Source organism: Larus michahellis, chromosome 21 (assembly GCF_964199755.1).
Source record: "Larus michahellis chromosome 21, bLarMic1.1, whole genome shotgun sequence".
In the NCBI taxonomy this organism is placed as follows: Eukaryota; Metazoa; Chordata; class Aves; order Charadriiformes; family Laridae; genus Larus; species Larus michahellis.
Window position 1 is genome coordinate 2763438 of NC_133916.1, and position 13669 is coordinate 2777106.

Here is a 13669-nt window from a genome sequence, read left to right on the forward strand (position 1 = left end):
CCTGCCCAGACACCAGGGTGACGGGCACCAGGCAGCCATCGGGAGAGCTCTTTTCTCGGGGAAGGCAGCACGGTCGGGGCGGGGGGGTTGGTTTTCATGGCAGGGCCTTCAGCAGGGGGAAAGGGAAGGAGGATGCGATCGGTCCGAGCTCAGCTGCCCTTTCCCCAGGCACAAGGGCTTCACCAGCACCTCGTTGCTCCCCAGACGCTGCCAGCCCCAAGCAGCTCGGCCCCGCGGAGAGGCAGGGCAGCCTTGACCCGACTTTCCCTCTCCCAGCTGTGGTCGCTGCCTCCCTTCTCCCCCCGGCAGCTGGGAGCAGATGAGGCCAAAGTCCCAGCAATCTCTGCTTTCCACTGGGGGCTGATAAACGGCGCGGGCGCCGCACGGCAGCGATCTCCACCCGTCCCGGTTTTGCACAGGAGAGAGTCAATATTTAAACCCAAGTTTGTTTCCTGGGCAGACAGGGGAGCGCTGGGGCTGCGCAGGGCGGGGAGAAATCCCCGGCTCCATCCCGGGCACCAGACCCAAACCTTCTCCACCCATCCATTTGTTCTCCTGACCGCAGGTTTCAGGTCCGTCCCCCCGTCCCCCGTCCCCATCAGCTATACTACACCAGCCCCAGCTGCGGGGCCAAGCACCCGCTAACGAACAGGGCAGTATTTAAGGGAGGGGGGTGCTCAGCCAGGGTTTGGGTTCTCTCCTTGTCTGCTGCTGGTGCAGATGCTGTCCTTGTGGTGGGACACCTCAAACAAAGCATGGGATGAGAACCAGGGTTAGGAACAGGTGGAGGTAAGGAAATATTTAATCATCCTACAAACGGCAGCCCCTGCTTCAAGGTAAGGCAGCATGTTGAAACCTGGTTTTCGTTTAAATTGATCAAAAATTATGTTCGGGTGCTGTTTCCAGCAAACCTTGTGGGTCCCAGGGAACTGGCAGAAATCGCAGGCAGGATGCCTCCTCCGGGGCAGATTTAGGTAAATTCTTTAAAGGAAATAGTGCTTTTCCTTGCAGTGGCTGCAGCCAGGCTGTGCGTGGGGTGTAGGAGGTTGCACGGGTGTGTGACCAGCAGAAGGTGGCCTTAATTTAGAAGGTAAAGGCGTGTGTTCCTGAGCAGGCGCTGTGTGACCCGGGAGATGCAGTGCCCAGCGTTGGGGTGGGGAAGAAACCAGGCAATGCGATCAAAGGCCGGTGGGGAAGGAAGGACCCCGTGAGCCGTGCAGGAGAGGACGGAGCAGCCGAGCCGCCCTGAGGGGTCTGACAGCAGCACAGGGTCTCCACCACCCCTTCCAGAATTGCTCAGGTCCATTTTAACTCCAAATACCTACTTTGAGGTACGTTGTTTGGGAGCAGCCAAGCCCACTCCTGCCTCCACCCTTGCTCCAGGTGCTCCCAGTTGGCTCAGCCTAAACCCGCTGCCCTTCTACGGAGCTGAGGAAGATCAGAGGGAATCGGAGTTTGCAGCAGCTGGTTTAGTCCTGGGTTTGGGGAAGAAACCAAAGGAAATGCCTGTCTTAAACTGAAACCCTCCCTGAGTGAGGGAGCCTGTTATGCAAAAAAAACCAAAAAAAACAAAAAAACCACTTTTTAACAAAAGAAACACCCAAGAGTTGTTGTTTTATAGCTGTATTTTTGGAGCATAGTTAAATCCTCCTTGAAATAATCTCTGGTGTTAGGGAACAGGGCCATGCATTATTTAACTTCTGTTACCGTAAGACAAACCGTAACGGGAGGAAGGGAGGACAGACAGGAGCAACTTCACGACACCGAAGGGAGCTGGGTGGGAACCACCGATCCCAGCGTGTACCAGCACTGTCCCGCACGCCCTGCCTTGTCCCCAACCTGCCTGAGGGAGGAAAACCCCTGTGCGATGGCAGGTCGGGGTCCCCAGAGGACCCCAGAGGATGGGCTGTGACCCCACCTGCTGCAGCACGTGGGAACCTGCTCAAGGAGCCCAAAACCTCTTCCCAGGGAGCGCAGCAACATCTCTGTGCAAAAGACTGCTTCGTGGGGGAAGCGAAGTGGGGGGAAATCTGCCTGCCCGCCGCGACAGCACAGACTGGTGCAAAAAAAACCCTCTTATCTGGTGAGCTGGGGATAAATCCTGCCCTGCTGCCACCGGTGAGCTCTGCTACGCGAGGGCCAGCCATGCTCCTGTGTGCATGAGGAGCTCCTGAACCCGACGCCTCACAAGCCTTTGGCGAATTTAAGGTTTATTCCTCTACTCCAGCCAGCCAAGGACCGAGTGCCCCTCCTGCAACCGAACCCTTCTGTGTGTAGCTATCAGCAGGACGCTGCCACGCAGCAGCCCAGCACCGCAACACGCGGCTCCGTGTCCATCGGTGAAGCCCCAGCTTGTGGTCCTGCGGCCGGGAGATGCTCATGGGATGCGGCCGGGCCGGTCCAACCCAGGACCCCCCTCCCCTGAGACCTGCGTGCAGGCTGCCTGCCCAGGTTACACCCAGCAGCTCCGCCGGGTGTATCCTAAATACAGCCCATCCTGCGGGGAAAAAGCCTTCCCAAAGCCGTTACCATCTGCAGCGCACGCCCCTCCCCGAGTGCTCGCTCCGTGTCCAAGTCCCAGCGCTGCCCTGGAGCCGAGCCGTACCAGTCTCTTTGGGACTGTGCTGCTCTTTGTAGTGGGACGGTGTTTCCCTTTTCTGTTTGGATACTGTAATTTCCTTCTCAGGCCCAGGGGAGGTGGTGTGCTCCCTAGTGTTCAGGTACCCTCAAAACCTTAAATATGGGTGGCAGGGTTGATCTCGCCCGAGCTGAGCTACCTGCCATGCAAACGTTTGCCCTCTCCAGAAGAGATGAGGCTGGAGCCGGCGTAGCCTTCCCAGCAAAGTGACCCGGATCTCTTGCCGCTTCTCAGCTCAGGCAGAACGAAGCAGTCTTTTGTCCCTGCATCTCAGGGCTGGCTCGTTTAGTACCTGGGCATTTTCTGGTTGCCCAAACTTCCCCAGTGACTCCAGCGCTACAGCCTGGACCAAAGAGACAACTCCCTTCTGCTCTCCCTGCTACACATCCTGGTCGAGACAGCCATGAGGATGGGGCTTTGGTCCAGCTGGAGCCTGAAGCTGTATCTCCAGAAGCCAACTTCTTGCTGGCCTTGCTGGAGAGGAGGTGTCTTGTTCTGGCACCACGGACTTTGGATTGAAAAGAAAAAAATATACATATATCGAAACAAGCTTAGGGTTTCTTGAGGAGTCCACGTTCATCAGCTCTCCCTGTGAGCCGGGGGGGGTCAATCGATGGGGAAGCAGGTGGCCGGCATGGGAGCTCTGCGGAAGAGCAGGCTGGAGCCGCGGAAGAGCTGCCCCTACGGAGGAGAGAGCAGAGGGTCAGGGCAGCCGTGCTGAGACCCGACCAGGAAACTGCAGCAGGGACCGACCCGCGCCCGCCGCAGGGCTGCGAGGCCTGAGCACCCCGGAGGAGAAATCGGGGTTTCAGCCCTGTGAGCGCTGGGGTTGGGCATTTTCCCCCAGGGAGGGCTGATGGAGAAGCGCAGGGCCATCTCGCTTTGCTGTGCACAACGCTTTTGCCAAAAGTTCGCAGGCTGCAAGCTCGGGGTGTGTAACGGGCAGACCAGTACTGTCATGCCTGGTACCAGTGCCAGAACTGGAGGGATGGAAATGGGTTACTGAGCATGTCAAGGATGCGGCACAGGCACTTCTTGGGCAGCGCTGAAGACCTTGGGAAGAAGCAGATGGAACCCAAAGCTCCGTGTGTGCCCTGCTCCCTCACCTGAGCACTGAGATACCTCCAGCAATGGATCCAGGACGTAAACGCGGGAGCGTAGGGAGGGAGGCCGGCACGCAACCTGCATGGCAATGAGAAAGAGCTGAGACGGTCTGTACAGATGTCACATTATCCAGACAGGTAACACAAGAGCAGCGAGAAGTGTAAGCAAAGACACAGAAACAGTGTCCGCACTGGGCTGAAGGCCAAATGACCAGCTCGTTATTTACAGTGCAACAGATCGTGTAATTTAATTACCCCTGGAGCGTACAAACAAGGAGCCGTTACCTGGATACACTGAGTCCAGGACCATACGCTCTATCTACGCCTCCAGGAGCCAGCAGATATCAAGACGTTACACCAGCTTGGATGAAGTCCCCTTCCCACCAGCACAAACTCAGAAGATTTCTTGTAGCCGTGGGATTGGGAAAGCCAGCTTGGTCCTGCTCCTGTCTGTACCCACCGCGGCACTAAGAGCTTTGCTTTCCCTTGGGCTGCTCCCCGGGGCCGGCACGGTCCCTTTCATCCCTTCTGCCTCCGGTCTCGTTCAGATCGGACCACGCCACCGTGACTCTCCCTATTTCTCTCCATTTGAGCTTTTATGCTGCTCTTGTCTGTGCCCTCTGATGTAAAATTATAAGCAACCTGGGACAGGAAACGAGGCAGCTCCGCGAGGTGCCGTATAGTTTACGGTTCTGTATGAAAGCTTTACGATCGTTAGCAGAGGATTCAGACAACAAGGGGCTGGAAGAAAGGAAGGGAAAGCCTTAGATCTCGGTGTGACGGACATACCCACAGTTGTTCACTGCCATGAGATCTCCCACCAGAAGGAATGGGTACGTCAGCATGCTCACAGCGATCTGAAAGCACAGAAAACCTGTAGCCTCTCTAATGTTTGTCAAAAAAAAAAAGCTAGTCCCAGCTTTTGCACATTAACAAAGATATCCTCATCTTTCGATACAAAGTACAGACCAGCCTTTGTCCCCAGACCATGAGCTGTCACCCCCCGGCATCAGGAAGAGGAGAAATGACACGGCGGTTGCCTACGTACCCCCATCACGAATTTTGTGTAGCTCCGGATCACCGATGCCTGGCTGAACTGGAAAGAGAAACCAAAAGGGATTGTGGAGGAGGTGGATGACACCAGGCTGTCACTGTCCCTACCTGACACCCCTCGGAGCCTGAGGTGATGGGTGCGGGGCAGGGGAAGAAGGCAGAAAGCAGCAGTAACCACACGGCACCCCAAGCTGAGGATCAGGGAGGACATTTGCTCTCCAACCTCAACCTCTAAACTGCAGCAGAAACACAGCCCAGAGCAGACGCTGCATCTTTAGCACTTTTACAGAAAGAGACACTAATTTGGATAAATTAGCCATTAATTCCTTCCAACTGCAGGTGCTTGGTACGGGCCCCCCCCAAACCCTCCACTGACCACTTCCACTCACGTTATCGTCCACCGCGTAGGTGTTGATGAAGTGAGCCAAGAGGTTGCAGCACCAGAGGAAGATGACATCCCCCAGGATGTGAGGGACTAAACCGCTGCAACGGCAAAAAGAGGAGTGTGAGGTGTAGAAGGGTCCCAGTGCCACCTTCCATGGTGCCCAGCCCTCCCTCCGCCAGCGCAGAGGAACCCCACTCCCCCAAAATGCATCTTTACTTAGACAGGAATTGAAGGGAAAGGGGGAAAAATTCAGGGAAGAGCTCGCCTGGTCTTCAAACGTGGTTCTACATGTGCTGCCAGCTGCTCTGGCCGGGGGATGCTCTGGAGTAGGAAGTTTGGGATCTGTCGCGTGGGCAAGACTTAGCCAAGTCCCCTTGTTCTACCCCAAATCCCTCCTTGGCCCAACTCCGGCTCTGACACCCGGGCGAGACCCAGATGAAGTGGGTTTCCATTAAGCTCATTTTGCAGACGCTCTTCAGGATGCAGAATGAGAAGTTCATCTCTTCGTGGAATCTCCCTCCTTTTAGAAATCAAAACGACAGGGGTTGTTCCTGCAAAACCTGCTCTGCTGCCAAGTGGGATGAGCTGGGGGCAGCACTCCATTCCCCGATTTTTCCCAGTCCCTGATCTTCCCCATCCCTGCTGCCACCTGAGAGCGTGGGGACACAAGGTGATGTGCTGCTTAGGCTTGTGGCTCTCATTGACACGTGGGCCGGAGCTCCCAGCAGCATGAACACGCCCAGCTTCCACAGCTAATGGCACTAAAACACTTTAAAAAAAAAAAAAAAAGTTTCAGAGGGTTTTTCCAGTTTGTCAGAGCTCCTGCAGCATCTGTTGCAGCAGCGCAGGCATCGAGCGCAGGGCCTCCTGCTTTGGCTGTGCAGCCGTTCCACTGCAAAAGGATCCAGGTGTGTTTTAAACCTGCCTGTTTCACCAGCAGATGTGTTCAGCCAGTTCTGAAAATGAGCCTGTGGAGAGCCCCAGGAGTGTTTGCTGGGCCGGGAAGGGCCACCTCCAAGCACACGACTCCGAGTCGATGGTTTCTTCCCAAACACAACGCTGCCTCTTTGGAGCAGGGCACCAGTTTTCTCTCCTGCTGTGGTCGCTGCAGCAGCAGAACGGCGATCGGGACTCTGATTCAGGCTGTTTCGCTTGCTTGGTGTTAGGGTTTATACTTTTTGGAGACAACCCAGGTATTATCAAGGCTCTGGAGATGCAGCCGAGGTCTCAGGGGCTAGGCACAGCAGAAGTCTCCAACAGAAGATCTGCTGGCTTTAAAAGATGTGATGCATGAGAGTGACAGGATAAAGAAATCAAAGCTCTCTGGTCCCAAAGAGATGGTCTGCTTTGCATTTAGCATTCAGTCTTTGTTTAAAAAAAAAAAAAAAAAAAAAATCCTTTCTCTAACACAAAGTCAAGTCTGAAGCAGGCTCCTGAGCTGCTGCAGGTGCAACAGGGGCTTAACAAAGACCAGAAAGAGAGGGCTGGGCCACGGCAGCCGCGTATGTAAAACCTCACCCATCTATTGATAGAGAATCAGATCATTTGTTCTATTTGCAATCAGGATCCCACCCCTCTCTTTCCTCTGTCATCAAAGTAATGACAGATGCTGAGCCTGAGTTGGCGGGATGACTGGAGATCAGGGGTCTCGGAGCGCTGCAGAAAGGGACTAAAAAAAACCCAAATTCACTTGTGCTACAGCTCTCGCACCCAGCGAGATGCCCAAGGAGATCCAGACTAGGAATATTTTTAGAAGATGACAAGTCGTTAAAAGCTGAACCAGCGGCAGGCAGCTGGTGAAGCCTGTGATTATGGTGATGGTACCCAGCGGGAGAAATCCCAGTGCCAGGAAGGGCTGGGACAAGCCATCTTCGAGGTGACCGCGCACAGCAATCTCGGAGCCCCAGGAAGATCTTTCTGGCCTGCTGGCAGGCAGGAGAGCGCTGCAGATACGAGGGGAAGCAAGATAAGACCATCCCCTGAAAAGTCTTTATCTCTAGAGGCACGCATCCAGAGCGTGTGCCGCTGTTATTGCTGCGTAGAGGTTATAAGGCCATGAGAAGAGCGAGCACCGCAATGATTTTAAGGGAGTGGACGTGTTTGGATTGCGTTAGGAGGGCAGAAAAGCAGCATTTTGGTCCTACAGATGCAGTCTGTGTTCCCCTCACGGCAGTGCGATTTCCTAGCGGGGCTGTACGAGCACGTATAACTTCAGAGCCCTCCTGAGACATTTTGGGTTGTGTTAAAGCCTTTCCTGTGAACTATTAAGTTTAATTAGGCTACCAACAGTGTTTATTTTATGTGGAGGAAGGGAACGCGGCGGCTCCTTTCACGTTATTTCCTCGGGAGAGGGAGGATTGCTGGGCAGCATGCTCCAACCGTGCCCCATGCCCAGGGAACGTCCCAGAGGAACCTGTATTTAATGGAGGAGATGTGGGGCTGCCCAGCTCAGCAGAGGAGCTGTGGGCTGCAAAAGGAAGATGCAGTGACACTCGATTGATGGGGTCTCTGCAGACCCCTGGCCCTCTCCCCTTGGGAAAAGGACACGGAGAGACGCCCTGCGATTGCTCGCTTCTTTCCGAGGCGTTCGTGTTTTATCAGAAGGCCCAAATTTTCTGATTGCAGAGCCAAAGGCATCAGGCCTGAAAGCCCCTCCTGAAATTTTGGAGCTGCCTTTACTGTTTTTAACATAATAAAGCCAGTTATCCCCGTGCTGGGAGCGGAGGCAGCAGGTGGTTCTGCTTTTCTATAGATGTGTAAAAAAAGGCAAGAAGTGTTAATTAAGGGTTCAAGCAAAAAAAAATGGTGTCCGCTAGACTTCCACTTCAGCGACGCGACCAATTCACCACGCTTCCTAAGCGGCTGGAAGCACCTTTCAGGTGCAGGCAGCAATGCCGCTGAGCCGGGCATCACGCTCCCACCATACAGGCAAACCTGCTGCCAGCACCAACCGCCTGCTCGTTACAAGCACCCACGGTGCTCTTCAGAGGAATGTGCTGCTTATCCGGGCCCTGGCTTTTATTTCAACACGGGGTCTCATTGTTGCACTTGACCTTGGTGCCTGTTGCACAAACAAATGCTTTAAATGGCCCTTCACTGAAACACAAAGAAGCACCAGGGGGAAAAAGAAAGGTAAGAAAAAAAAAAGAAAAATACAGAGTTTTCTCTGGGCTCTGAAGGTTTGATTGAAGATAAGATCTGGGGCAAACTTAATGGTCAAACTGGAGCGCTGTCAAAGGCGCAGATTTAATCCGCTCTCATGGGAGCGATGTGGGAGTCCCGCGGTCAGACAAGGTTTCAGATGGGGGGAGCTCAGCGCGACTCTGCGGCTGGCAGAGCGTCCAGGAGAGCCATCAGCACCTTCGGACTATGGGGAAAAGCACTTAAGCAACAACTCACGTACACAAAGAATCCCAGGATCCCTTCTTCCTTAAATATCCTGCCGATGGCGCTGAACACACCGCTGCCAAGAAAGGAAAAGAGCTATAAGCGTGCAGGGATTGCTCTGACTCTGTCCCGCACAGCTTCACGTGCACTCTGCAGCCACCAGCCACAGCAGTGTCCCCCCCGCAAGCCACCCTGCCAGCAATGCAGCGGCCAGCTCTGCTCTGCTGCTTCTCCTCGACCTCTTAAGGAGGGTCATGTCTGCATTCTGCCAGTCCGCAATAACGCCTGGGACAACGCTCAACTTGCTGATGGCTGTTTAGATGCCGAAGCCAGAAGAGCTCTGCTTGGCTTTGCGTGAGTGGATACACATGCCGCAACTACGGCACGTAACATGCTTCGATTAGGCTGATTTTCAACCCGAGAGCCCTGTCCTGCCTCGAGGAGCTCGCACTGGAAGCCGTGGGCTGGCTGCAATTGTGTCGAGCATGCTTTCAGGTGGCTGCATGTGTAGGTTTGTCCTGCAGAGAGGCAGGTATTACTGAAAAAGGCTTGGAAAAACCTTGCAGAGTAGCAGGGCTGAACCAGCACTTCATATTACCCGCTCTGCCTCCCTGCTGACTTCCCTTTCTATTAACACGTAAAGCAAAAAGGCAGGAGACTCACCGTGTGATCAGTAAGGTGCATTACAGCCACCAAAATCCACAGAGGCACACCAGGGACAGAGCCCAGCCTCCCCACATCCCTTCATCCCAAACTCATCCACCCTCTAACCACGGCTCAGATTCACTTTTCGGTCTCCCAAACCTCCTGGGTTGCCCTATCCCCCACTGGATGGGGCACCGCTGACTCCTGGACTCGTGCTTCTCTGTGCCCAAACCCTTCAGAGCTGCAGCCGCTCACCTGTATTTGACTTCCCGGCCTACGAACTGGACCATGCAGCGCATCGAGATCACTAGGAGGAAAGAAACATAGGGCTGATAAAGCCATAAATCCAGTTTGGGTTGCAATGGACGTGAAGGAAAATGCAACTTGACCCTTCTGCCCTCCCTTCCATCATCGCCTCCGTCTCCTCTCGGTGGTCCTCATCACTGCAAGGCTCATTAGAAACTAGAGCTCTCCCTTAGTCTGTAAGTGATGGGAAGGATTTTTGACCCTAACCTCAACGGGATCTCTAGGACAAGCTCTTGGATGAATGGGAAGAGAGCACCTCACTGCTCAGTTGGGGTAGTCCCTGAAGGCCAACCCAAGCATCAGCCTTCCAAATGACCGCTCGAGACCTGCATCTGTTCTGTAGTTTTGTACGAAGCCATTTCTGATAGAGGAGTAAATGGGGTTTTTGGGGTGATCCCCAGGCAGGGCAGGGCTCCTCGCTCTGGAGGGGGTTGCCAGGCAGAGGGACACGACTCACCATGCAGCGGATGTGAGACAACCCGGGACACGCACTGCATCATCATCTCGTGAGATGTCTGGGAAGGGGGGAAAAAAACACACCTGTATGAAAATCCGCACTGTTCCACCTGCACAGATCATGCCCCTTCCCTTAGTGTAGCGAAACCCATTTTAGGTCCCTCTTTTGAAATCTGCTGTTCAAGATAAACCTCAATTTCTATGGAATTTTTCATGCCTGGACTCAGAGTGGCTACTAAATACCATGGCCTTTTCATCCAGTTTTCTCTCCGAGTAATTTCACCCTCAGCCCACAATTTTAAGCTTCCTTTGCTCTCCAGGCACACCCCCCATGGGATCTTCCCGATCACTCCTTAACATGCAATATCCACTTCTCACCTCTTTTACCACTTTCCTAAGGGAGGTCTTCACATCATCCTTGTTAGAAACATGCTCCATGTCTTCCAGTGGAAAGGCCTGAGTGGGGAGAGAAGAAACATATGGTCAAAACTGAGGGAGACGCTGACCCACAAACCCTCGATGTCTGAGGACAGGAGGAAACCACAAGCAGTTGCACTCTAGATGGAAGGAGAAGAAAAACAGGCAAGAAAGAACAGAAGAGAAGGAAGGAGGGAAAGCAAAACAGGGAAGAGAGGGGTCATGAAACTGCACACAAAAGGCAAGTGGTTGTTCAAATTAAATAAATATTGTTTAGAAAACAAGTTTTGGGGATATGGGCACTATCCTCCTCCTGTCCTGGAGGATTATTCAAAGCCCTTAGGAGACAGAGAGGGATGGGGGCTTTTCTCCTCCACGCACAGTCGTGGCTGGGTACATGCAGGCTCCCTGGCTCCGCTGCAGTAGCACGGGTGGACCCTGCAAGCTGATTTATGGAGAGAGAAGCCGACCTTTACCTTCTTCACGCTCCCCCTGGTGATGGTTGATAAAGTGCTTGAGATGAGGCGAGGAGTAAGACCGCGGAAGAGGCCTCTTTTCCCATCCACTTCCACGATGTGTCTGGCTGGGTAAGAAAACACCAGGCTGCCGTCAATCAGGAACTGGCCAACTCGCCGAGAGCACCCCAAACACCTCCGGCGTTCAGCCGAAACTGCACCGGAGCTCAGCACAGCACGGCAACCACTCTGCGGTCCCACCGTAAGTGATTTATTGTAACACTCCTAAATAAATTTCACGTAGGATGCAAACAATTCTTAAGTATTCCCTGTCCTATCTGTCTAAGCTGGAAGGATAGCTCCAGTATTTTGGGCTACTTGATTGTTTCGCTCACCCGAAAGGGCTACAAGGCAGTTTGGAGTGAATTGGGGGAGGGAGGTGTGGTGTCACCTCCTCCCTCTGCCCTGAGGGGTCAGACTCAGGCTTAAAATGCATCTCGGGATGGTTCCTGATCACCACCTTCTCCCAGGCAAGCTTCCTCAGGTCTCCAGCCAAAAAATAAGCCAACAGATCCAATTTCTCCCTGATGTGACAAGGTGGAATAGGACCCACCAAATGCCTGTGGGTACCGATTGCTCCTGCCCCCACCCTCTGCTGTCCCAAGCGAAGCCAGGAAGGCTCTGCGCACCTCCATAACCCAACACTGTAAATCTATTTGGAAAATGCATCTTCCAAAGGGCAGCACGGGAGCGTTTCCAGCCCCGGGTGACCCAGGATGGGTTTGCAGTGCTTACGTACTGCTCCTGCGCTGGGTCCCCCCCACCCCATGGGTACCGCTGTCCCATTTTGGGGTCGGTCCAACTCGGCTTTCAGGACTGTGCGCTCCCCTTCCCCACAGCAAACCCGCTGTGAAAGCAGCCCCCAAGGTCACAGAGTGTTCACCCACCTCTCCCGTGCTGCTCCACCCACAAAGAGAGAAAAACAGTACTTTATTTCCCTTCTAAACATATTACCTTCCCTTTTCTTGGTATTTCTGTCCCTTTAGGGCTCCATCTACAATACAAATGAGCAGGGCAGGGGGCCGAGTTATTGCAGGGTAGCGAAGAAAAGCGTTTTGCTGTCTCCAACACGTGCAAAACCCTCCACCAACAAACCTAATCTACTTAAACCCCCACTGCTCCCTCCGCTACGGTGCAAACCCAGAGCGACCTGCCATGGGAAGGGGATGCAGCACCAACGCTGAGGCCACCACCTCCTTGTCCCCAACAACAGGTGGGTAAATGTGACGGCTTTGTGGCTAGCTGTAGTGGTTTATGTCTCACTGGAGCCACAGGATGCTGCCAAGGGGAGGCGGGAGTGCTGCTGGAGGTCGGCGAGGTCGGCCTGGCGGCTCCCAGCCCTGTTTTTGGGGAGGACGTCGCGCTGGCAGGGAGGGACGTTCGCTCACCGTAGGTGAAGAAGCCGGGCAGGTACAGGACTTTCCTTCCCAGCACGTTTCTTCCAACGGTTGGAGGTAGTGGCTCGTGCCCAACCTGCAAGAGAAACCCTGTGAGTAGGTCCCTGTCCTGGTGTTCCTGAAGCCCCTGGGGTCTTGATCCTGGCACCCATGAGCTGCTGGAGGGCCATGAGCCGTCACCCTCAAATACAGGGGGGTGCCATGACACATGGGGTCCCCAGGGTACACGGGGTCCTCAACCCTCCCATTTTATGGGGCTCCCTGTTAGAGGGGTTCTGTGGATACCCATTCCATAGGGGTTTCCTGTCCCACGTCATATAGAAGCCCCCACTGCAGAGCGTATCCCTATCCCCCCCCCCTTTTAAGGGGTCCCCACTGTACAGGGTGTCCCCATCCCCTGTCATATGAGGGGGTCCCGATGCCCCTGCTATAAAGGAGTCCCCGCTGCACAGGGCCCCTCACCCCTCCGTTACATAGGGGTCCCTGTTCCATAGGGGTCCCTGTTGCCGTGGGTTTCCTCATCCTCCCACAATATAAGTTCCCCCATTTTTATAGGTGCCCTCACCCCCCCCGAGTTGTACAGGGACCCCCGTTATACGGGGTGACCTCATCCCCTGTTATATACATATATATATCCCCCATGTTGGATGGGGTTCCTCGTTGCCTCCTTATATAGGGGTGTCCGTCCCCCCCCATTATACAGGTGCCCCCATTGTGTCCCGTTATAAAAGGGGGGGCTGTATATATAGTGGTCCCCAGCGCATGGAGGTCTCCATAGGGGCACTATAGGGTCCCCCACCCCCCGCTACACTGGGGTCCCGATACCCCGTTATACACGGGGTTCCCCGGTGCCCCTCTCCCCCGCCCCCCCCCCTTCCCGGCGGCCCCGGACCTGGACGAGCAGCTTGACGTAGAGCAGGGGGTGGCTGGCGGCGGCGAGCCCCGCTCCCAGCACCACGAACAGCCCCTCGGCGCCCTCGGCCCGGGGTCCCCCCGGGGCCGCCGCCGCCGCCCGCCCCGCGGCACCGCCAGGGGGCGCCCCCCCGGCCGGGGGCAGCGGCGCCGCCGCCGCCGCCATGGCCCCCCCCCGCCGCCGCCACTGCGCCTGCGCTGCACGCGCTGTGCGTGGCTGCGTCACGGCGCCGGGAGGGGGGTGGACGGAACCATTGCGTGAAGGGCGGGGAGCGCGGGCGGAACCATGGCGGGAGCGGCGGGGGGGAGAGGGAGCCGCGGTGTGAGGGAGGGGCCGGGGCCGCGGTCGCGGCCGCCATGACAGGGCGGGCACGGGGCAGGGCCCTGACGGGGAGTCATAGAATGGTTTGGGTGGGAAGGGACCTTAAAGCCCACCCAGTGCCACCCCCTGCCCT

At 55.3% G+C, this 13669-nt stretch overlaps 1 protein-coding gene across 1 annotated transcript; it reads right to left on the reverse strand.

The window, feature by feature from the left end:
• Positions 1 to 1607: 1607 nt before the first annotated feature.
• On the reverse strand, positions 1608 to 13394 carry MTCH1 (mitochondrial carrier 1). Its single transcript, XM_074564313.1, has 12 exons — positions 13195 to 13394; positions 12294 to 12378; positions 10867 to 10973; positions 10352 to 10429; positions 9975 to 10032; positions 9467 to 9518; positions 8583 to 8642; positions 5184 to 5277; positions 4790 to 4837; positions 4531 to 4598; positions 3745 to 3820; positions 1608 to 3319 (listed from the first exon to the last, which is right to left on the reverse strand). The coding sequence occupies exons 1-12, from the start codon at positions 13378 to 13380 to the stop codon at positions 3245 to 3247; spliced, it is 987 nt and encodes a 328-aa protein (XP_074420414.1). The 5' UTR covers positions 13381 to 13394; the 3' UTR covers positions 1608 to 3244.
• Between the last annotated feature and the right edge of the window lie 275 nt (positions 13395 to 13669).

Excerpts from the sequence above, each read along its gene's own strand:
- MTCH1 (XM_074564313.1), bottom strand. The coding sequence starts at position 13,380 with ATGGCGGCGGCGGCGGCGCCGCTGCCCCCGGCCGGGGGGGCGCCCCCT. Across the intron at positions 10,974-12,293 it reads GCCCGGCTTCTTCACCTACG|CCAGACACATCGTGGAAGTG; the intron begins GTGAGCGAACGT and ends TTTCTTACCCAG. Across the intron at positions 10,430-10,866 it reads CCAGGGGGAGCGTGAAGAAG|GCCTTTCCACTGGAAGACAT; the intron begins GTAAAGGTCGGC and ends CTCCCCACTCAG.